Consider the following 25,564-nt stretch of genomic DNA (forward strand, 5'->3'; position numbering starts at 1 on the left):
TATCTACAGTACCAGTGTCTAGAACTGTACTGGTGTCTGGCCTTTCTTGACAGTCGATGGAGAGAGAGCACACAGGTTTTCTGACCAAATTTGGGTGTCTGACCTAAGATGAAATGCCTCGTGTCCCCAAAGTAACTGCTTCTTAGCAGGACTCCATTTATAGTCGGTGGAGAGTAGCTTAGCATAGATGTCTGCGGTGCAGAAGCTATCTTGGGCAGGTGAGTTCTGTTCTGCTTACCCTAAAAAGAGAATTTTGATGTTTTTATCCACAGAACATGGAATGCTTGAGCCTTTTCTACATCCAAGGCATCTGATCTCTCTTTCAGATACCACAGCACATAAAATACAGCCATATTCCAGCTATTTGTCCAGCCCTTATGCCATCTCCACTTGCTCTAGCTCACTTCTGTCTCTGCTTTCCCAGTGTCCCTGCCCTTCACTCCTCCTAGTCACTAAGCTGTGGATACAGGAAGCCAGGACAGGGTTTCTTTCACAAAACCCTCAGTATTGACCGTCCAAGAGGAACTGCTCTAGCTTCTACCCACCTTCCCATTCCAGGAGGCCTGTCTGTACCGCTTGCATGTACAGCATCATGGCATCTAGCAAGTCTTTTTTCCGTTCCTTGACTGTCCTATGCCCTTCAGCTTCAGTACCATTTCTCAGGCTCTTTTCCATACATTTATGTCAGGTACAACTTAAGACACTTGTGAGACAATGTTTACGTTAATACTGCTCTTACACTCCATTTTTGTTTTATATGGCTGCTGATAGCTTAAAGTTTCTTTACGATTTGTTCTGGAATGCAAATACTGAAAACTTACGCCTCAAAGATAATGCTATAAATATCAATAAACCATCATTTCACTCTGATAGACTCCCTTACCATTAAAGCATTCATTCATTATAAAGTGGGTACAAACCTACTCAGTACCGCAGTGCTCTATTCTTTGATTCTCACTGTAGGAATAAAGACATGATTGCTAGGAGAAAGCAGTTTTAAATGCACAAAAAAGAGAGCTGCAGTATCTCAGTGTAAAATGGCACAAAATCAAATATATATTGTGTTTACTTCGTTGCTTCACATACAGTTCTCTACAATCATTCTGATACCGGAAGCACAATAAATCTTAAATAGTTAAGCATGCTGTGCTAGTAGTCTAGGCTGTGCGAATATCGGTAGGTGTATTTAAATTTCTTCCTAAAGCCCAGCGCCACTTCAGTTGCTGTTGGATACTAAAATTCACAAATAATCTTAGCTTTCGTGTCATACCTACTATGTAACAGTAGCAGCTACGTTAGTCACTGAGCAGTCTCTGCGGGTCAATAACTATCTGTCTTACTTCTAGATAAACGAAACCACATTCTGACAGTGTTGCCCTGGTGGGAGTATTATCGTTTGGGGATCACTAACCCTGGTAAAAATGAATATATAGTATTCTCCAGAATCACAGAATAGAAATATCATCAGTATTGGTGATGGCTCTTGGGAAATGGATTATATCCTGCCTACACCTGAAAAGTCTATCTGTTTAAAGAAAAAAACAAAAAAGCTCTATTTGGCACTTTTCCAGGTCTGATCACTAATACCCTCATTACATATCAAATTTAAAGAGAAATAATGAAAAATGTTTGTGTGGTTCTCATAAATGTTAATCGTGGTATTCGTGATCCATCCCTTTTGTGAGTGAGCAATTCCACTTCAATATCTTCACAGTTCATTGTTGATGATGGCCCGCATCACAGAACAATCTCCCTTTTTTTTATCCTGAATCCCTGTGTGATCCATGCCCACAGGGTTTGTTCCATCTGCTGAAGGCCCTCATGAGAACATGAGGCCACTGACTCATAGAGAGAGATCAAGCATTTGATAGCCTGCTTTCCACTGCCTTAATATGTCTATAACATGTTTTTCTTCAGTACAATTATGTCTTTTTTCCATGTTTTGTCAACCATTCATAATACGTAGTAATCTTGCAGTTTCTGGGACTATCCATTTTTTGTGAATATTGCATTATTAATGGGTGACACTCTAAATACATTGTGGGGACTTATTCTGAGACTTTGAGCAGAAGTTGGAGCCTGGTCAAATCTAGATGTTGTCCAGCTCTAGTTTGGTGGAGCCTTTTATGCTAGGTCTGAAGAAAGTGGTACTGTGATCCTTTCAAAAGACTACAGAAACTTCATAAAGGTACTAAATAAACTGGTGTATAGGGCTGAAACGTCATCGCAACTGGTGCTTGTCTGGTGTAAGAAAATCCACTTTTTCAGCAAACAGTTCTATATTTGTACTTCTCCAAGCACATGCAAACACACTGGCTGATGTGTTGTTCATATGTCTGTGTTATAACTGACGAAGGTGAGATGCTGTTCAATGAAAACAGTTCAACCTGTCCTATTATACACCCCTTTTAAAAGGGCTTAAACTATGATGATTGCTAAGTATAGGGCAAACAATTAGGCAGAAGGCTATAGTAATATGTTAATTAATAGCTTGATGGAGAACAAGGGGAGAAAAGAGAAAGAAAAAAACCTTTTTTTTGCCTCAAGGGAATGGAAGCTGCATGCTGTGGTGCACATGGTGTATGCTTGCCTGCAACCATAAAAATACACTGTTCCCATGGTGCTTCCTGTATCTAGTCTGAAAAGAGACAAGCAATGAGGCAGATAGGGGAGGAAGCACTTAATTTCCCTTGTTTCTTTATGTGCCCCTGACACTGTTACCTTTGGTGGCCAAAGTTGAAGTATCTTTAATTTAAAAATTAAATAAAAAAAGCCACGTTCTTTCCTATGGGAGTCACAGTCAAGCACAAGTGTTTAATTATGTCTTAATTCCCTCATCTGTTGAGGCAGACAACTTTTTGGGTGTTATGAATGTTAGCTAGCTTTCATGGTTGTGAAATAAAAAGAAATAGAAGCCACATTTGTGGTTTATGGATGCTAATTGCTGCTGCATTTAGGTGTGTGAAAGGGGGCGGTTAAAAGGCTGGAGTGAGACAGGAGAGGATGACAAACCCTCGCTTAGGCGCGTACTGAGGTTCCAGTGGTGCTGCTAGCACACGCACTTATCTGCTTGAAAAGGAAGTGCCGTTTTTTATCAGAATATTACATCTCCCAAGCCCAGATCGAGCCCTACCGCTCATGGGACTCAGGGGTTATCTCACAACATCAGCAGTACTTTGCTGCAGAAGTTCACTTAACAGGGGATTTCTGTAAGTGTTAAAACCAGGCAAGGAGTCTGTGCTGCTTAACTGTGTCAGGTCTCTCTGCTTTGGTGGCTACACATGAACTGAAAGTCGCATCTGAGTGTTATCAACAAAAGATCCTCTTGACTTTGTTTTAGCTCTTCGGTACTGTACTATCAGCAGCAGGAATGCTGCCAAGCACGTTCAGTGACATCAACACAGTCAGTTGTGTCACCACAGCCTGTAAATGATTGACATCAGCTTGGACCATCCTGCACAATGGGTAGCCCAGAGCGCCCATGGCTGGTACAGAAACTCGGATATTCTGATTGCTTTGAAATAATCAGAAAAGTGCAGCTATTCCTAATTCTAATTAACCCATTATAGTTAGTAGAAAACAGAATTTTCTTTTGAGATATCGTGGCTATCAGTGCAAGCTCTCAGACAAGACAAGGTCTGGAAGGAGAATGGATGCACAGTGTTATTCAATAGATAATGGACTCCTTTCCATAACTTTTAAAACTGCATTTTTCTTCACTTGTTCTACAGTGTATGTCTCAGCTTCATACAAAATAATTCCTTGAAATTAAAGGTGAGAGAAATACTTATTCCTTTGGCATCGAAATAAAATCTAGTCCAGGGTAGATGAGATGTGGTGTGTTCCCTCCCCACCCCCCAGCAGGAAATAAGTGAAGATTAAGAAAACGGCCCTAGGAACTCAAATCACATGTCATTGTAGAAAATAATCCATTTTTAGACATATGGGTTGGTGGAAAGGAAATCAGTTAATTAAGATGACTCACGTTTTGCCCCCAAACTAGGCTGTTCATTTGGCACAAAATGTGTGAGTTTAAAGGGCAGGTTTACTACTGTTTCTGCTGCTGGAAAGGTGTCGGAAAGCAGAAATAAATCCACAAGAGTCAAAACTTTGCTAAAACGCAGCAAATAGTTCCATGAGCATTGGAATTGATGAAGCACGGTTTCCAGTGGGCTTGTGTCTTGTTGCTGGCTTTTAATTGAATTATGCAAAGTTTGCGTCGTGTGCTAGACGCCATGTTTTACTTCTGGTACCTCAGGCTAGCTTTGCCGTATTCTCAACACTGCCTCCCATCACACTGCATTCAAGTGCTCCAGTTCTTGTTCCTGTTTTTGTTCCTTCTGCTGCTCTGCAGGAGCTGTTATGAACTCTGTTTAATTCAGAGCTCAACTCCATATATTCTTGTTGAACAGTCTGTTGCTGCACCTCACCTGCCAAGTGTGCCAGACACACCGACCGTTTCTCCTGATGCAGGAGCACCACCTCCAGGAGTGGTTCTGGGAGATGCAGGTACTCCTGGGCCATCTGTTGAACAGGCCAATCGTCAGAATAGAGTAATTCTGAGAAGCCTTCCCCTCTGCCGGATAGGATTGAATTTGGTGTACAGGTCTGAATGTTACTAAGGGAACACAGAGTGGATGCATATGCTTCTGTAGAAGACAAGGCTAAAAGTAAAACACAAGTGTTTAATTATAAAAACCTCAATTTGGAGAGAATGTACTTGTAATCTAAAATTCAAGTCTCGGAATCTAGATTATTTACTACTGGAAATTTTTTTCTAGTTGAATCAAATCAACACACTTAGGTGAAGATTATGGTGTTCAAGGATTTTGAGCAACATCTTAACCAAGCTCCTGTCTTCAGTTTATAGGTGTTAAAATTCCATTGATATTTATCACAGATTTCCCTGTTCTTCATATTGTTATATTTTCTCTTCATATTATATTTTTCTCCTGTCAAACACAAGAGTATATTGCATTGCAAGAAAGGCTTTGGGGAGATGAATTAAAAAAAGGCTAAATGAAACTACACTTTCAACTTCTCAGATATGAAGTTCATTTGAAAAAGCAGTTGACCAGCAATGATCATGCCTGAGTGGTCATATTAGTAATAGGTCCCTTGGTATAAATAATGAAGGCGATTATCTGAATTTAACATGTGGCCTTTTTCAGTCTGACTGTAAGGTCCAGATGTTCTCTGATTAACTGTCTAATTGAAGTCTGATTTAACGGTTGTGATTGTATATGGCTTTCTGGACTTTAGGAATTGTAATTTTAGAAATGTTTTCTATGAGTGATGTTATCTTAACCGTAACAGAAGGGAAGAACTCATACAGTTTCAACTTTTTCTGTGTTCTTTTTTTTAAGAGGGAGACTTTGAAGATATTAAGATTTGAAAGGATAATGTTAACAGGTGTCATAAATGAAACAAAATTAATCTGGGACAGGCTTTGGAAAATCTGGGCACTGTAGGCCCAGGGATGTGGGATGGTGTTCTCTCTGATTCTCTGTGCAACACTGGGGCTATAGGCAGTTGAGGAAAAATGGCAAGCTATTGACACCATTTTTAATTAAAAAAATAAAAATAAAATCCAGTGATAGTTTTAGCATAGTACTAACCATAGTTTTCTAGCCCCCAGTCATGTTGTCTTAGGCAATAACATTCTGCTTCCCCAAATCCTGTTTGTAGTGTCAAATGCATTATTTTTCATGTCCTTTCCTAAATCATGGCCTAGTGCTGCCTGGTGTTGCTGTGCAGTTGTTCTGTTTAACTCCAGCTTTGGTAGCTCTCAGCTTTCGATAACATTTTTCCTTTATCACTATTTCTGTTGGTATAACTTTAATATATTCAAACCCTTTTGAATGAAAGTCCTAAAAACCCCATGAGATTGTTATTAGGCAGAAATTGGTAATAGATGGGAAATACCAGGTATGAAATTAGATTTACACAGGAATATACATCTTTATGAGAAAAATCCTTGTATTTGAATAAGATGCTTTAAGAATCAGTTACATAATTCAAGCATCCTGGCTCACATGAGCTTGGAGATGATGTGTGGTGTTTGATTTTTTGTTGTTGTTGTTGTTGTAATTAATTGTACAGCTGGATAAATTATACTGTGTTTTAATGACAGACACTGGTATTAATGAAGTAGAAAATACACATCCAAGTGCTTGGAAAATGATGCCTGGTTTGGTGTTTTTTTTTTTTTTTCTTTCCAGTTCTCAGTACTGCATTTCAATTTGATTTGTTTCTATTTTTGTTTCAAGTCACAATAAAAACAAGGAAACTCATTACCATAGAGCATGCACTCCACAAAGGGGAATTATGAAAGTTTCTCTCCTATTTTTAGAAGTGAAATTTCCACCAGGTGCATACTGCACTGGTTCATTTAGGTATTACCACTCAAGTATGCTTTATACAGTATCTAAACAAAATAGATGCTTGTTTTTTGTACAAAAATGGATACTGAACAACAGTACTAAGAAAATACTGGAAGGCACAAAGATAAAATAAAATCAAAGCCAGTATGTCTAAGTAATAGTTTTTAGGAAGCCAAGGAAGTGAAATCTATGGATTTCCAGTGCACGGTAGAACAGAAGTACTGAATGCAGTACTTGGGATGTTTAGTGCAGAAGAATCTGCTTTGGCACAAAAAGGCACCTCGGCTGTGGGAACACCTGAGTGGGACAAGTCCAGTGGCATTCATGCTGTACGAGGGAGTACACGTTTATTGCCACTACGTCTTCATTACTGTTGTTGCCACTGCTGTCTAACTGAAAGCTGATACTGCTTCTAGGTGATTGCTTCTTCCTTTGTTGGCAAACAATGATCTCATAAAAGCATTGCTGCTGTTGTAAAAAAGGGAGCTTATCACTGGAGTCAAAGAAACAAAGCCAGGTTGGGCCAAAAAGGCTTGAACTCCTTTCCCTTCCCTAGAATTGATATCTGCAGTGGTGTAGAAGACAGGCATGGAGAAAAGTTGCCTTATCTCTGACTGTGTTGCCTCTATTAAAAAAACAAATTATCTCATGTTGCTGTCGTGTCACTTCACATTTTATAATTTCCCATTACTTATAGTCTCCAAATTTTCAATATATACATGTACGTCACATGTAATTGTTTTCTTCTTGTTATTTAAGGAAAGAAACTTAGGTATAGCATTGATTTTTTTTTTTTTTAATTATTATTATTATTTTTTCCCCAGCTTGTAATTTTGATGGGATGTACTGCAAATCTCTCTTTATTCATTAAGGAATATGGGTGTGTTTTAATTCATGACATATCTTCCCCCACAGTGCGTTAATTCCATTGTAGAGGTGTTTTTCATAAACATGCAGGATTCTGACTTTAATTTGGAAACTCCACTGACTTTCTCAGTTTCACCGTGTATGTCTGTTCTGTTTCAAGCTGGTTTAGGTAAAGGAATCTCGCATTCTGGGAGGGGATCAACTCTAGTATGTGTACGCTAGGTTTTGGTTTTATACTGCTATTTCTGGGGACAATTTGTGGAGATAACGGTGATGAATCATCAGTTAATACCTGTCAAATCCAGGTAGTCACAAGAAGCCTTCAATATGCACACGTATAGACTCCCTTCTTGTTCTTCGGCATCTGAATCCTATTAACAGCTGTCAAAACCTGGTAAACTATTTATATGCTTTCACAATTTGTTTAATTGGATAGTTAGGAAATGGCATACAAGAAAAGCTTTTCTTTTTTCTTTTTTTTTCTTTAGTCTGGCTGAACATCTGTAGCATTAGGGGCTCATTATCTCTGAATTGGCATAGCAAATCAGCAGCATCATTAAAATGCCACATTAAGATGATTAAGTTTCTTTGTTATCCAGTTGACTTTTTGCATGTGCTGAGGATTTCATGATTATGACCCCACTCCTTGTAAAACACTTGAGCAACATCACCCTTTTGTGCCATTGTCTTTAATAGCTCCTGGTTTTTATTCTTTGTGCTTTTCATAACCCTACTGGTAAACTTTGCTTAACAACAGTACAAAACTTATGTTATTTTCTCTATATTTGACGCCAAGGTCTTGGATTAAATACAGTAATTGGGGGTTTTTCCTTCTGAGACTTCTTTCTACAGAGAATAGCTAAGATAACACTCTAACTTGCCCTAATTGTTTGCTGCTATTGACTTCTTTTTTTATTCATGCATTTTATAGAACATACACAAGCACTGTTCATGTGGTGGGTGACTCAGTCTGAAGTTGCCACCACAGCTTTATTTTGGATTTTTTCCAGAACCCATTGTTTTTACAGTGTTTCAGGTGAAACAAAAATATTACTCTGGAGTATGTCTTTCATCTTGTAATCATCTCCCCAGGAAATGAAACCATGTGCATCAGCCTTAACGCATCACACTGGTACTTTGTTGTGTAAAATCTACAACATTTTTTTCTGCAGTGTATATTACCTTCATGAACTACCTCAAGAAAAATAGTTACCCGGGTTGGACACCATCAATGTTTTTTTCCTCTTACAACCTCTTTACTTTCCTAAGCATAGAAGAGATGATAGCACTTCTTTCTTCAGCTGGGGGAACTTCATTAGTGTTGTTAGGGATAATTGTGTTTTTCCTCAGTTAAATTTCCCTTTTCTACTTGAAGTTACAGCCACCTTCCTCTTGGTTAAGGTGGGCCAGCTTGGAAACTCCCTAATCTCATTAAAATATGTTGATATGATTTTTAAGTGACAGATACAAACCTTTCCACACAGTTGCCAGTCTCCTGATCTCACAGTATTCCCTGTGTGTGCCAGTACACAGAGCAAAAGTCAGGGCTGAAAAAGGAATTTGGTTGCTTCAGACCTCTGCAACCACTTGATTAATTTTAGGCTGACCTGTACTGAGCCATCTTTTCTTCAGACCCCTTTGTACCAAAGCTTTGTTCTGTATTGCTGTCAGGAAGGCAGAGTAGACTCTAAACAATAACAGGTGTGTTAGGACAGAAAAATTCCAACACTTCTAACATTTATTTGGTTAAAAAAAGCCTCTTCCCTAGTGGCTTCTGCTGTTTGTTGTTCTCAGTCATCAGAAGGTGAATTTTTCCGTTGAGGTTCTTCAAATGTCTACATGCAAACTGAAAAGCACTCGAGCTTTGGTGGGATATGACTGACAGCTGGAGTGGGATGTTTGTTGTGGGGAGGCAGCGGTGGAAAAGCCTTGATCAGAATTCAGGTGCATCCTTCTCTGTTACTATAAGAAAACACAAGTGTTGCAAGCAGTCAGCATGCAATATGGAAAATACAGAGGTAATTATTTTCCGCAGTGTAACCATAGGATGGCTTGCCCAGTTTGTGCCAGTCAACAAGTGTTTGCCATGGGGAACTCAAACCAGCTTTCATGCTACGCTACATGAACACTGGCATAACTCTGTAAAAGAGTGAAAAGCTGTGAGCCATGAACTTGTGGTGAGAAACAGTAGAAAACGGTAGAGAAGTCTCAGTTGGAGGTTACAACTAGTCCTCCACTGCTAAGCACTTGCATTTGATGCAGACGAAAGGTGAGACGTTAAGTAGAAAGTGGGAATTGAAATTGTTTCTGAAAGTACCAACAAGGTGCAGCTGCAATGCGTACTTCCTTTTACCATGCTGTGCAGGATGTAGAAAATTATTTTGGAACTGCCTCCTTTTGAGAGGGAAAACAACCAACCAAAAAACTCCTTTTTTTTTTTTTTTTTTTTTTTTTTTTTTTTTTTGGAAAGAGATTCTGTTGAAAGCTACTTTAAGCAACTGGCAATAATTTTTCCTTAGAGTGATGGAAATGGATGCATAAACTAATTCTGAAGGAGTCTTGATAGCAGAATCACCCTCACACCCTCAGACATGAAGTTGGCAGCAGAAGGTACCTGCAGAGGGAGACCCTGTTGCAGCGGAAGTAGGAATCCCCGGGATGTGAAGCAGAGCTAGTACTGAAGAAGGTGCAGAGAAAAAATGGCTCATTTGTAAGTGAATCTAGACCTCCCTGTGACCCTCTGAGCAAACACCCAAACCTGTGTGAGCTCTTCTGGGACCAGGGCAGTCAGTCCCAATACCAAGCTCTAAAAACCATCTAGGATAGGGGGATAAAAACACATAATATAGGGAAAAAAGTCAGCCTTCTGTGGATATCATCATCTAGGGAGAACACCAAGAAGAATCTCGGAGTTCTCCACACTACTGTGGATTCTTGCATAGGATGAAGAAATTATCACCCACCTGTTTCTTCCACCTCACTTCAACCCAAAGTAAGATAGATTGGCTGGGCTTAGTGCAAACATTTAGGATAGGGGAGTGATTTTCTCACTAAAATATAGTTGAAAATTTTGATTTCATGAAAGTATTGGTTGCCAGATCTTTATTTTTCAGTGCTGCTTTTATGTTGCCACCTCATTTTCGCTGTCACCCATTGTTTGTTCTCGGCATTTGATGTGGTTTATTACTCAGAACCGGAGCTAATACATATTCAGCAGTCCATGTTCTGTACTTTGGAGAAAGGACAAGTGATTAAGTGCCATATTTAACTGTCTAACCCTCAGTTTGAGAGAGGAGCAGGTGGCCATGTGAACAATACTTTCAAACAGGAAACTATGTATTTTATCTCTTAGTGCTCTTCTTCACTTGGTAGCTTGAGGCATAACTCAAGTTTCAGCCATAGCCTAGCTCTTGTCTAGATGGAAAAGTCAGCTTTAAGCAGAAAAAAGCTGTCCTGTCAATTAGTAGGGATTTTAATGCGAGTGCTGGTAATGCTTGAGTTAATAGTGGAAAGGAAATTCAGCAACCTAAGTTGGGAATCATCAGCTGTTTATATAGTGTGACCGATTTGCTTATATTTTTACATGGCAGCATTATTGTTAGTAAATTATTAGCTACTTGTTACATTCTCCTCTTGTCATAAAATTGCATTCATTTAAGGCAATGTCTTCGGTTTTCTCTGGACATGGCTACAGGTCCAGGAACCTATTCAAAGGCCATGGATGCTAATCTTCGTGACTCTTTGGGTTCTTTGCCACATATTCACAATATGCCTTTGGACAAATCTTTTAACGTTTCTGGGATACATTTATTTATCAGGAAACCTTTACTCTGCCTCTGCTAGTTTTACTCACATAGTAATCTTATGATACAGGATTATTGGATGCTTCTCACACGTTTGAGATCTTTGGATAAAAATTGCAATTTGCAAGTGAAAATTAGGATTGTTGATTAGGCTTAATTGATGAGAATCTATACCGTGGGAGCACTGGAAGTCTTATACTGGATCAGACACATGTCTTAGGCATGTCTCAAGCACCAAGGGTTCCACAGGAAGATATAAGTATCCTTTTTAATTTGTGTCTTTCTGTATTTCCAATTCACAGGAATAGCCTGTGACACTAATTTCTACAGGCTAATTGTGAGTTGTGGGAATAAGTATTTTCTTTTAAATCCTGACTAGTACCCTGTAATTGCAGGTGACGTTTGTATTGTATTATACTTTTATAATCTCTAGAAGGAAATTAACCATCAAAGGTAATTAACAGGCATGTCAATATTTTTAAAGGTTATCTCACTGTGAGTATCATTAAGTGTACATGACCCATGAAGATTCATATCTGAACTGCATTTCTTCAGCTTTGGGTATTAAAGTAAAACTTTTAGGAAGATTGATAATGTAATTTTCTGTAATTTTTGGTGAGTTTTTCCTAAGATACTTCATTGTGCCTAAGATGAGCATTTTTTCACTTTTGTGCTTTGTTTTACCTGCAGATGATGTGATTAAAGTGAAAGGTGAATACAGTGAAAGAGAGGAGAGTGCTTTAAATTCAGAGCCTATGGAAAACCCAGAAGAATCTGAAATGCCTTACACCTATCCCAGAGAATATAATGAATATGAAAGCATTAAACTGGAAAGACACTCTGGTTCATATGACAACGTCAGGCCAGCTAGTGGAAAAATGAATTGTGATATCTGTGGATTAGCCTGCATTAGCCTCAATGTCTTGATGGTTCATAAGCGTAGCCACACTGGTAAATATCCCTATGTTATTCTTATAAGAGCTGAATACTGAAAGGATAATAAGTTGTAGTCTAGACTACTTATTTTAAAAAAGGATACCAAAATCAGGATTTCCTTGTTCTCTCCTTGATGCCACATGTAATCTCTAGCAAGTTACTCACTTTTCTGTGCCTCACTTTACCCACCTTTCTTCTTATCAGGATTGAATGTTAGTAAAAGCATGTTTGTGAGGCATTTTAAGAATTTTGGATGAAAGGCACTATGTCATTTAAGTATTTCAGCCACAAAACACAAGTTAGATTGGTTTTGTGCTGCCATTTCCAGTCTGTGTATGTATTTCTCTTTGTGCTATACTTCGGCAACAAACCAATTAGCATCTTAGGTTTCGACCTGCAGTAAGATAAGACTTTTTTTTTTTTTTTTTTTTTTTCTAAAAATTGCTAGCTTGTTGGAATCAGCCTCCTCCAGAACACTTATTTCCATGGAAAAACTGTACAGTGTTTTCCATAGTTGTACAAATGTTACAAGAAGCTGTGACACCAGAGCTGTATGTAACTCCCACTGAAGTCAACGGAAGGGCTGTGTGTGTTTCTATAGAAAGAAATTGATCCAGTATCTCATTCTTTCCTCTTCCAAAAAGGAAAGGGTATGAGGATAGCACGATACCCACATAACCATTAAATGTCCTTTTTTGTATGTCATTTTAAGGTGAACGGCCATTCCAGTGTAATCAGTGCGGAGCTTCCTTTACTCAGAAGGGTAACCTCCTCCGCCACATTAAACTACATACAGGGGAAAAACCTTTTAAGTGTCATCTTTGCAGTTATGCCTGCCAAAGGAGGGATGCGCTAACAGGTCACTTAAGGACACATTCTGGTAAGTGACTTCAAAGACACTTCATGTGTTTTAGATGTGTGTCACTAGGACAGTAGGCGTGGAGAATAAAGAGTCAGTCAGCAAAGTTTGCTCAGCCGGTCTAGTTTTGAAGAGTCGACAAATAGCAGTGACCACTCACTCTGCCTGCTGTGGTGGTGGAACCATCTTGGGACTTGGCTCCACTCTTAATGCAGAAAGAGGGCACAGGGAAACCCACTGTCACAGCTGCGTGCTGTGAGAAATGGCCAGCCTTGATACCTGCTTGCACAAAATAACTCCTTGGTATTTTCAAATTAGTGGAGCTAGCTAGGCCAGCAAGCTCTGAATTTGAGGAGTAGTAGAAAGACATGCTTTGCTGGGACTTCCTTCTGTTCCTGACCTGAGCTGTTAGGATAGCTCTAGGAGCATAATCCAGGACAGTGTGACTCTATTGCCAGTTAACACCTCGCTGTTGTGTAGTGCCTTTCATCTGAATGTCTTAACATGCTCAACAAATGCCAGTGGTTTTTCTAAAGACTGGTAGGGTGTTCTATCCATTTCAGATGGGAGAAATGGAGGCATAGAGCTGAGGTGACTTGAATAACAAGCCAGGTATAAATTGATTAATCTTAGTTCCCCCAGTTCTACAAGAGCCAGGTTGTGCTTACTCTTTGATTTGTGTATATCCTGTGTTATACAGGGACCTAGAAAGAAAACATTTATTCTGAATGATGTTATCTCTGCACTGCACTTTACAGAAAAAAAAGTTCAACCTCACCAGGAATCAAAGTTAAAAATGAGATTATCTGACATGGATAAATGAGATTCTGATTTAATCAAGACCCACCACAGTGGTGGTGACTGTCCCCCACCAGCACAATGCTAAAAACATCATGCTTCAAACACATCGTGTGGTTATTGTGACTGAAGTTTTTAAGAGCTGACTTACTAAACAGTATAAAGAAAATCTCTTCAAGTGAATCACATAAATAAGTGAACAATTGCATTAGCAGTAGGGAGTATGGTCTTTTTGCACAGTGTACAATGTGAGGCTAGTTATATTTGTGCTGTACAGGGATGATATTGTGCCTGGGTGTGTTAGAGGATGTCTATTCACAAAACAGTAATGAGACAATTTAGGAAGTGCTTCCAGTCCTTGTGTATGAGGCACGGGGAAAGGCTGCATGGATATCTTGAGTTACAAACAGGTTTGCTTTAGCTTAAATGAATTGGGAACATAATTCGCTGTACAATAAATGCCTTTGGAAATGAAATTAACCTCACATACAGTTTTGGTTTGGTTTAACTTCATTGGTTTCATGAAATCCTTGATAGATTCTGTATAGGCAGGACCTAGGTCAGGCAGTTAGGACAGTTGCAGTCCCGGTTTAGCAGTGGTACAGTTGGTCTTCCCTAGGGAAGTTACACCAAGAAAAGTTGTCAGCTAGAGCAGGGCTCTAGGAACCTGAGCTCCTGGGAACAGTGTCTAATTGTAAGTCCTCTTCTTTTCTGGTGCTGAGCTCAGGGGATGAAGAGGAACTCTGTGTGTCCGTTGGGTTTCACCCTTATGTAACCCTAATTTTGTGATAATTACAGTGCTCATAAACTTAACAGAAATTTAAAACATTCTCCATGAGCTGAATATATGCTATTAATAACTATATACTTGAATGTCAGGGAGATGGTGTTTTAGTAGTCTCTTGTGGTTATTTTATACTGCGCTCTTATTTTTCTAGTGGAGAAGCCATACAAATGTGAGTTTTGCGGAAGGAGCTACAAGCAAAGGAGCTCATTAGAGGAGCACAAGGAGCGGTGCCGTACTTATTTGCAGAATGCTGGCATGTGCGAGGCTGGTGAGTTTATCACGTTACAGTGGTTTTGGTTTTTTGGTACATCACAGTGTGTAAAAAAGGGCATCTGGTAAGCTGTTAATTCACAGCCTGAGAACAGTTTTTACCACAATTATTTTCAGTAACCTAAGGGGCTGTAACTTCTTATAAAAGGGTCTGGTTTAATGCATCCCTCAGGCAACTAGTTAAAGAATACTTTTATTTTAATCACTTTTTTATTTCACAGTTACTTTGAATAAAACATCTAAAATACCTTGTACACAGCGTTTCTGTAGGTGACACTCACAGTAAGTTAAATTATTCCTACATTAATGCTATTATGTGGCTTATTTTATTGGATGAGTTGATGCCCATGGTTGTTGACAACAGTTGTTCACATGTCTTAGTCCATTTGATGCTTCCTTTTCTTTAGAATAAGAACTGTTGGTCAGAGTCAGTTAGAATTTGCAGATGTTTCAGTGGCATGGATCTAGGGCATGGAAATGGGGTGGTATTCTGAAGATCACTGATAGATCAGCTTAGGAGATAGTGAGAAGTAAGGGACTTCTTTAAGTATAGAGCTGCCTTTGACAAAGGCTGAAGGTAAAATGTATCAAAACACAGTTTTTCTTACTTTCCTTTTTGCAGTCTCAGTGCTGCAGTTCTGAAAATACTTCGGTGAAAAATAACTGCCATAATCTTTGAGCCTGCTTCACCTGAATATTTCAAATCCTAAAATGAACTTGTGTGATTTAAGTCCCACAATACGCCATTAAGTCAGGAAAAAATTACTTTTCCCATTCAGAGGCAGGGAGTGGTTGTGACCTCCCAAAAGATTATACAACTAATCCGTAGCAAAGCTGAGGCTACAATTTCAGAATTCAGGTTCCCATTCTTTTCCTATGCAGCCTTAAAAAACCAACCAAACAATAACTTTTTAAGGACTAGAGCTTCCTAGTTTTGATTGTGAATTTCAAATTGAATTTTCTTTTCAAGGAAGAGGCTAAACTCAGTTTTCAGAGAAGAAAACTAAAATGTAAAATTATCCTGAGAGAGCTGACAATGTTAACCAAGGCCTAATAATAATAATAATAATAATAATAATAATAATGTATTTAGCGATATGATTATCAAGCAAAGATTCTGCAGGCATCATCACAAGCTGGGCCTGAAAACCAGTGTGAAGACCTGTTGATACATGATGATAACTGTGTGGGTACAAGAGTCCTTACCCTGTGCAGAGCGAGTAGGTTGGTGTATCAGGCTTTATGACACACGCACACACAAAAACTGCCATAAGGAAACAATGATTTAATGAAGTTAGAGTTTTATAGTTTTTCATGGACTATCTTCTTTTCAGCAAATGACATGTTTTTAAAGCATTAGTAAAAGTAAATGGTTATCAGAACGTCAGCAAGTTTTGGTTTTCATGAGAACCCATACATATTGTAACTGTGGTTTTATGTTACAGTACATACTCCCATGATGGCAATCACTCTGAGATGTCCACGACGTGAAAATGGAAAACATGATACCTACTATAGATTTCTGCTTTTAAATGCTTCTCATGGTTTATATTAATTTCAGAATAGCAACATTTCACTTATCCAGAATCTGCTATGTAGTACTTACTGTAGTAGTACAGTATGCCTTAAATTGGTCACAGAGGAAATATAAATTTCCAGTATGACATGATGTGGCTGTACCCTATGCCTTTAAGACCTTCACACTTTAAAAAATATTGCAGTGTTTTTAGTGGAGTAGTAAGTTTTATGAAAAACAGGAACTCCAGTCTTGCTGAGGCATTTCCATTCAATTCTCTGGTATCAGCACTATGTTAGATGACAGAATCAGAGGGGGGGAAAGCTGGAAAGGACCTCAGGAGGTCATTTAGTGCATTTGATTTGGTTTTTTTCCCCTAAGCGTAGTATTTTGCACTTGTGTTTAGTGAACATCATTTTTTGATTTCTGACCATTTTCCTACTTACCTGCATCACTTTGAATTTTGGTCCTCTCTTCCGAAGTCCTTGCAACCTTCTCATATGAAGCCATCTTTACACACAAGTATGGTCTACATGCCACCATCCAATAATTAATTAAAGTATTGACAAGCATCAGGACAGTAGTAACCATTCTAATTGCTTTTTAGTACAAGGTTTGCATGTTCCAAGTGTAGCAGTGTGGGAATATTTCTGAAAGAAAGGTTTTATGTAACAATATTGTTAGAGCGTTGCTCAGTCCCTGATAACAATCTCTGGTCACATTGTTCTCATTGCACAATAACCCACCTCTCTGTTCCACTCTCCATTATTTAGTGACCACATAGAGATGCTACAGGAAGCAATGCCTCTAATTTGAGCTCTGCTGTGTACTTTAGGGTTTTGTTAACGATGCCCGCATGTTCTAAAATTTATATTCACATTTATGGTGTGACAGAAACCACACTATGGAAACAATTCAGTACAGGCTGAATGATTGTGTGTTTGTGCTTTGGGCTGGAAGAAGAGTATGCACTCTCTGTACATCTACAGAGTGACATGATGGCTAGGTGACAGCACTGTTTTAGAGAGGTGGCTTGTCAGCCAGCAATTACAAGAAAACATAAGTAGTCATTCATAATGGATAATCACATTTGTACAAAAATTTTCCTCTGGAAGTGTTTTATAAACATAAGATCACAACTGAAATGTACACACCACTGAGGTAGGCAACAGTACTCGGAACCACCACAGAGACATCTCAGGTGGTGATGAGGGAAGGCCATAATCAGTTGCTAGTGTTAGCTAAGTAGGAGATGGTTACCCAAGTTTATAAGTGGTCAGGACATTGGAGCTAAACCCCATCCTACTGCTGTATAAAATACCGTGATTAGGAGCTTGACTTTCCACATAATGCCAGAGGCACATGCGAGAGCACTGATCAGATCTGAACAAGAGGGAAGAGGGTGATTTAATTGGTTGTTTAATTGGTTTTTGTTGTTTTCTGGCCATGCACTTGAACCATCAAGTATTTAGCTTGCAGGACATTTAAAGATCACAGGCTGAAATAGGTTAAGTGCTTTAGAAGTCTAGATTTTCTTTATAACTATTTGTTTTTTCTCAGAGTAACTTTGAGCAAAGCACTTGACCATTTCTGTCAGTCCAGCCTGAAATTTATTTTTAGATACATGTTACAGTTAGATAATTAGTTCTTTAAACTAATGTCACGATGTGCAGTGGAATTATCAAGTGGGTAAGGTAATTGAAGAGGGAGACGGGGCGTGATTATTTCTCTGTTTGAGAAGTCTTTAGAGAATTTTGAGTGATTAAAAAAAAAAAGTTTCCTAAATACTGAATATTATTCTTGGTTTGTTTAATAAGTGATCCAGAAGAAAGAGGTGGGTGAGATAATTTTAAGTTTACTTTTGGGTAGAGAGAGCAGTGTTGTGGGAGAGAACCAGTGTAACCACCTGTGTCTCAATGGGAGCAGATACTGTTTCCCTAAGGCTGTATGATGAAGATATTGTCAAAGACCTTTTGTGGCCCATAAATAGAGGTTTTTTTTTTTCTTTAGGGAAAAATGGCCATTAGCAAGGAGTAGAAAATCTTAAATGTGAAAGAAAAGACCCTCAGCGTTAAAATAAAATGGCAGACAGACATCAAGCTGGAAGATTGATACTTACAGATGTCCCAGAACGTATTATGTAGGTCAATAGTTACTGTCTCTTCAGCAATCTCGTCTGAGTAAAGACTATTGTTACCTCTGCAGGAAGCCACTTGTCTGCCCTCTCGACACTAATTTAATAAAGTTCCCTTGGTGGCACATAAATAACATTGACAAGACAAGTAGTCACTGATATGCTACGTGTAACTTCCAGTGTGTTTCTAGGGCTGGCTAAGAGGACTTACAGAAACTTCACTCTTTTGAGTTCTGTCAGAAGATAGAGAAAAAGATTCTGAAAATGTAAAATTAAAGCTTTAATAGAACATGAGTACAACTCATGCAGTTAAAGATTGAGAAAAAAAAGGAACTAGAAGAACAAAATAAGAAAAATTAAGAAATGGTAGGGACCAGGGAGCTGCTTTTACAACATGGATGAATTGTGTTTTCTTTCCTTTTTTTATTTTATAATGTAAATTTTTTTATATACAGCATTGTTTGTATTATTATCTTGTTCAGGGTAGTTGTGGGTTATTGGGGTTTTTAAAATATAAATTACTATTATTAATGACTTGTGCAATGATCCTGTTAAGATTACAGGCTTTCTGGGTTGGGGATAGTTCAAACCTTGAACGGCAGTTATCTGAAGAGCTCAGAAAGCATATTCCAGTTTTTGGAGCATGAGAGTTAAACAGAACTTCTGAAATTAAAAAATCCCATAACATTAGTCTCAAGAATGAACTAGAGCTTCTGGCCAAAATCCAAACGGATGATTATGTTCTGCCTACCTAACTTTCCCTTATAGTTTCAAGTTAATCTGATATTTTGACTCACTTTATGTAAACTGTTACGTAGTGTCTTGGTATTTCATGCTGGAAGCAGATGCATTTTAGCAGTTGACGAATATATTTATGTAAGTCTCTAAACATACTAGAGTAATTTGGAATAAAAATCAGACTAGAAAAGCAGTATGTTATTACCTTTAAGGCATTGTGTCTGCATGCCCTCTGCGGGTCTGGTTATCATGTATATCATGGGGTTGCAGCCTGATGAAACAGGACTAAGGTAGTGCTGAGCTGAGCCCTATTATCCCATCCATCCTGAGTCATATTCATAGCTAGTATTTGTGGCATTGAGTACTTATGAAGCACTTTACATTTTCAAAATGCTGAACAAACATTAACAAATAGTTCTGGCTGAGGTTTGGTGAGTCATGGTTTGTGCTGACTGAAACTCATATGATATCAATAACAGCAATAATAAACAAGTAAGGAGTGACTGACTTTGAAATTTATAGGGAAATACTGCACACTAAGCTATGGAAGGATGATACTGCATTTTTATCACTTACTGTACTTGGCAAACTGCAATTTAAGTCCAATACTTAATGAAACTGCATTTAGCAGGACTGAAGTGATACCAAAGTGCTTGTATCATTTTCCCCTGGGATTACTTCTCTCTTATGTAGATTATGCTTCATATATGTAGGTATGCTAGTGCAATAGTACAATAACACAGCAGCCAGGATTATTTCACGGTAAGATCTGACCTTTTGTATTAGCTTGGGAAAGTAAATTACCCTTCCTTGTCTTTGTTTTCCTCTACTTAGATACCAACTCTTAAAGGCACGGGCAGTCTCTTAAAATGTGTCTAGTTTTTACCACAGTGGTCTCTAATGCTGAAACTTTTAGTGCCACATTTTAATATAAAACTACCACTACTGATACTTGTTCTTCAGGCGAGAGCAAGCTTTTTGGGGGGAAGCTGCAGCAGTTATATTCAGTATTAGTCTGGCAGTAGTGATATGAGGTGGCAGTCCTGCAGCTTGGCTGATCCAGCTCAAAAGCCTGTGCAGCCTCCATGAGGTGAGAGCAAGCAGTAATTTCCGTGAAATGATGGGCACTGGTTAGCACGGCTAAAGGAGAACTCTGGAAAATGGTAAGATCCTTAAAACAGTCGGTGGCCCACTCTCAAGAGAGTGATTGTAGGGCACGTGTACTTTTCCTAAAATTAGAAATTCTGGAGGTTGTAATGAGCTTTAAAACACCTAGCGCTAATGCTTACAAGGGTGCCAGAGAGAAAACATTCTTAATTAGTTTTAGCTGTAGCATTTAGGAAAAAAAATTAAGTGATAATGACACCTGGAAAAAAAATGAGTTAGAAGTGAATATTGAAAGGTTATATTATTTTGATTGTAATGGAACATTGATATATTTCACACAAGTTTCTTAGTTAAGAAGACATCTACTTATGACTGATATCTAAAAAGTGTAGCAAGAGGACTGAATGTCTTATACTGAAGTTTTGAAGCACTGTGTCAGTCTGCAGGTGTCACACAGTCTTACTCAGAATAAAAAAGAAAGGCTAACAGAGGTTATATCTCCATCTACATTTTGCAACCAAGCCTTCCAGCCAGTTTATTTTATACTTCCTCTTGCTAATGAAGATACTGGGTTTGTATGGTTTATGCTTTCCTTGCATGAGCTCAGGACTGCAAGATTAGTGTCTGTTTCTGTGCTTGCTTCCACTGACCGCAACTGGTGCCCAAGACGCAAAGAGCAAGAACGACAGAAAAAGCAAAACAAGTTTACATCAGATCTCCAAACTGTTTCCTCCCAGTTAGTGTGGCAAACTCCGGAGACTAAACCATTCATCTCTTCCTTTTTTTTTTCTTTTTTTCCTTTTCACCTACGTGTTGTTTTTTTGTTGTTTTTTTTTTTCTTTTCACATTTTCCAAACTAGCAAGCGTGGAGGCAAGGCACATCAAGGCAGAGATGGGGAGTGAAAGAGCCCTTGTGCTGGACAGGCTAGCAAGCAACGTGGCAAAGCGAAAAAGCTCAATGCCTCAGAAATTTATTGGTAAGAACAAAAAACCTTTTCATGTGCAACACTTAAATATGTGCAAGTTGGTAACCTATAGTACAATGCCTCTGCTTTTTTTAAATATCCTTCTCAAGTTTATAATCTAATCTAATACAAGAGAATGTAAATAAAGTAATTTTGATTATTCTGCTGTGTTTTTAGTGATTTGTTGTAGGGTTTTGATTAAAATAAAAAGAATATATTCTGTTAGATACTTAAACTGGATAGAAGCTACTACTGTGCTTTGTGACTATTTGTGTAGGCAATTTATAAATATCTCTTATGAGCTTCCATGTGTTGTTTTCTGTACCTGTGCATTTGAAATGTTTTCTGCTAGGTTCTTTACAGGAAAAGAACAGGAAGGTTTAATACCATTAAGAGCCGAGTGCTCTTTCTAGTGAGCAGGAGATGAAGATACTTCCAGGATGCATGTGTGGAATAAGGCCTAAAGACAGAAAAGTATTGGATTTCTGTTAGTAATCCTGCTGAATTTGAATATGATTAAAAACTATCAAATCCTTTCTTGTGGTAATTTAAGCAACAAGATGTTTTCGTAGCATTTTCTTTGCATTTAATTTTATATGATCAGGGTTTGGCATGCTGGGGATCTTAAATACTAGTTTGGCCGGTTCTGTGTTTCAGTGGATGCCTGATCCTCTTGGCTAGTCTTATTTCATTAACTTGCCTTTTAAGAAAATAAAATGCAACTCTTGTGTCCTGAGTAAAGACTTGTCTTAGGCAGCAGTTTTATTAGTACTAGCAATGCCTTATTTGTTATATTCTGTATGGCTCTATAAGGTACTGAGTGCTTATTTTTCTTAATATAAACTTTACCTTCAGAATAGGGGCCTGTGTGGTGGCTGGTGTTCACACACATGGCTGGGGAGGGGAGAAGCGTGGGGCTGAGTGCGTAGGCAGGGATCAGCTGCTGTCAGACAGACCCACCTGGCAGAGGGATGTTCTGAGGACCTGTCTTGAACGTCTGGGGCTAAGGTCCAAACCTAGGAAAAGGTATGCTGCTAAATCCATACATATATACCTAAAAGCAACTTATTTTTCGAAGGTAATGTAGCTCTTACTGAATTTGGTGGGTAGCACTGGACTTTTCATCTATGAAAACCGGTTACTTTTATTTAGACATCTTAGTATGGCTTTAAAAAGGTCACCTTTTTACACAGAAGTGAAGTCACACCAGCAAACTCCATCTGAGTGCCTTTGGGTATTTAATATTGAAACTGTTGACTGTGTGATTTAGACCTTACATGTCGTGCTGTGATTCAAACAGTAATACTAATGCAAATGTTTTTGAAAATCTTCAGCTTCCTTTTTTTAGCACTGAAATCAGGTTCACCCTATCTTGTTTTACAATTGCTACCAATTCAATCTTTATGTATTTTATTAAACACATCTGCAGCAGGACGCAACCACTCAGCATACGCTTAAAGTTAAGTGCTAGTGGTTTTCCAATTTGTTTTCCCAGCATACTAGTTACCATATGGAATAGATCCTTTTTTGATTTGTGATTGTGCTCAGTAATGTGGTCTGCAGATGGCATGAACTGATACTGTGTCATGCAAGGGGTTTTGTGGAGAAGTTGGAGGACGCAGGGCAGTTCATCTAAAGGAACAAAATAACCGATTTCTGAAACTTACTGTTTTTCTAGAACCTATGTGATTGGCATGTTCTTGTTAAGTAATGTGTGAAAAAATTACTCACTCGGTCCCTTTTATCCCTGGGAAGTATGTTTGCAAGACCAGTGTGTGCGACCTTGATTTGACTTTTGTGACTTTCTGAACTGTACGTGTAGGAGTGCAAATCTACCAGGACAGCTTTGTGATTTCTTGGGAAACAGTGTTCTCAGAATGGGTGCTGATTTTTCATTTTGTCAGGAAGAAGGGATAGAGATGTATACTAACAAGGCATCTTTGTTTGGCTCATTTCTGTGAATGAAGTCCATTGATCAGAAAAAAAAAACCCCTTTATTATTATTTGAGGGCTCTACAGAGATTCATACAAGCACCAGGAGTCTTGCCCACTTTATTTTTTCACATTTTCGTCTTCAGTAGCTACCTCGTGTGCACAAGTATGAGTCTCAAATAAGGACACAGATCAGCGGACCGTATACTTGACTCTTAACCTCTGCACTAGGCCCCCCTTCAAAGGCTTCTCTTGCAAAGATTTTATCTTCAACTTTTCCTTTAGTTATGAGGGGCAAGGATTTGAATGGAAGTTTATGGTTTTGTGTTTCCTATTTTGCTGTGGATTTCTATTTTGCATGTATATGGACCAAATCTACAAACCTTGGCTTTTTGTATTTCCTGGTTTGATTAATGAACAGATATTTATAAAAAAAAAAAAAAAAAAAAAAAAATAAAAACAGCCCAGCGGAATAGATACCTGTGCTGGTGGTACTTCACTGCTGTATAAAACAATCGTTGGTCTGTACCTTCAGTTGACACAAGTCGAAGTAACCAGTGCAGTTGATGCATTTCTGCCAGTTTACACCAGCTGAACATCTTGGCCCACAGACTTCTATTTCTTCCTTTTTAAAAACAAGTTCTCCCTGAGATCAGAAGTAAAAAATGTCTTTCTCATAGTGGTAAAAGTGCTAGGGCAGTTCTGATACAGTAACAAATACCATTATCCCCCAGTGTGCAAAGTCTAATGAGAAATTGCCTGCTTTGGTTAGCACAGCCGCAGAAAGCAGGTTCACTCCCTGTTTCCAGTGTCCACACCTCATCAGGTTGCAAAAATCTATGTACATTTTAGAGTAAGTGAAGCATCACTGAGCAGCACATGAGTATGTGTCATACGCTATGGCTCATGTGTGAATTTTGAAGGGGAAGGCTTTTGCATTGCACTGAGACAAAAAAAAAAAAAAGAGGAAAGATGTTCTGCTAACCAGTGGCTGCCTTGCAGATGAACACTAGAGAACCTGTAAATTTAATTTTTAACATAGTGTTTTTCAGTAACTTTGTGGCACTTCGCCTGGTGCAGATAGCAGCTTAACTCAGAATAATCTATTATATTGTCCTGCTGGCTGTGAAGATAAAACACCAACTGCTTTTGGCACAGTCCCTCTTACTCATCCCCCAGTCTCCATATACTCCTTTCCTGCTTTCTAAATCATTGATACCAACTTTCTCCTGACTGATTGCTGCTGGTTTTGAGTGAAGCACTGATCTGGCATTTTGTCTCTTTCCATGGAGAAGTTTGCTGTATTTGACTGAGGGGAGACAAAATAAATAATCAAGAGTGGCCCCCCCCATCTGCTTGATCGCAATATGGTGCCATAGCTTCTGGATATATGATTAGCACTTTCTCTGGCACTTTCACGCAGATTCAGCCTACCTAAATACAGGCATCTCACTGAGGTATCGAAATCAGACATGTGCTTGCCTTGGGGTGTCTACTGAGACAGTGGGGGGAGAGAGAAAGACACCATTCTTTATGTAATGCCTTTTCCTCCCAAAGAAATCTTAGAAGTGTCATGGTCTGGTTTACAGCCTGATTTCTTGCCCTCTTGTATAAGGAGTCCGCATCTGATGTGCCGTGGCCTTTTAAAAGTGTACAGCAACATGACACGTTGATGTATGTCAGAAGAGCATTTGGCTATTTGCGTATGATATAACTCGTAATTTAAGGGAGACAGAATGGGCTATTGTGGGGACTTTAAAAAGCCATCAGGATACTGGAATGACAAAATACTGTGAGAGCCTCAGTGATCATACGTTGGGTTTTTGTGTCTTACCTTATGACAGTGAATCCTAACCCAAAAGTTATAGGGAGTCCTGTCTACTTTTGCTTTTGTTGCCTTTTTTTTTTTTTTTTTTTTTTTTTTTAATTTCAAATGTGTTCACATCTTTCACTTGCCTGGAGCTGGTTTTATGAGTCATACAAATGTGCTATATCGTTTTGTTTCCTTCTGTGTAAAGCTGGATAGTAAGTTTTGTTGAGGGTTGGAAGCAGTTACACTCTTGTGGTTCACTAACCTTTTGAGTGTTTTATAAGAGAAACGTGAGCTCCTGGTTTTCTGCCTCTGCAGTGAAACCTAATGAGTTTCATATACATTGAGTCATGGTGTTGACAGGTGACTGATAAACATCTGCACTATTCAAGTTACCGTAACTAAAAGATTAGTGGATCTGATGTTTGCAAGTCACTTGCACATGAAACATTTGGTCTGGTCCATTTTTTTTAAAACTATGAACGATTTTGTTGTATGTAACCACAGAATTCAGTTACTTATTTCTAGACATTCACCAAAAAAGTGACTTTAGTCCTTTTGGGGTGCAGTTTTATTTCCTCCCTGCACCTGGCATAGAGAAAACTAGTTGCAGTGTGCTGCCCAGCCCACCCTCCCTTGCCTTAGTCCTTGCTAGAAGA

At 38.7% G+C, this 25,564-nt stretch overlaps 1 protein-coding gene across 4 annotated transcripts in view; it reads left to right on the forward strand.

Annotated features, from left to right (window-relative positions):
- IKZF3 (IKAROS family zinc finger 3) overlaps positions 1-25,564 on the forward strand; it is a 51,814-nt gene that overhangs the window by 22,268 nt on the left and 3,982 nt on the right. For 2 of the 4 annotated variants that reach the window (XM_030023167.2, XM_030023166.1), the window contains exons 4-7: positions 11,744-12,004; positions 12,702-12,869; positions 14,585-14,701; positions 21,059-21,175. In XM_030023167.2, coding sequence (XP_029879027.1) covers positions 11,744-12,004; positions 12,702-12,869; positions 14,585-14,701; positions 21,059-21,175 — 663 coding nt within the window. The remainder of the gene's footprint in view (positions 1-11,743; positions 12,005-12,701; positions 12,870-14,584; positions 14,702-21,058; positions 21,176-25,564) is intronic. The other 2 variants (XM_030023168.1, XM_041125496.1) reach the window with 2 other exon arrangements.

This window comes from Aquila chrysaetos, chromosome 8 (genome assembly GCF_900496995.4).
Source record: "Aquila chrysaetos chrysaetos chromosome 8, bAquChr1.4, whole genome shotgun sequence".
NCBI lineage: Eukaryota > Metazoa > Chordata > Aves > Accipitriformes > Accipitridae > Aquila > Aquila chrysaetos.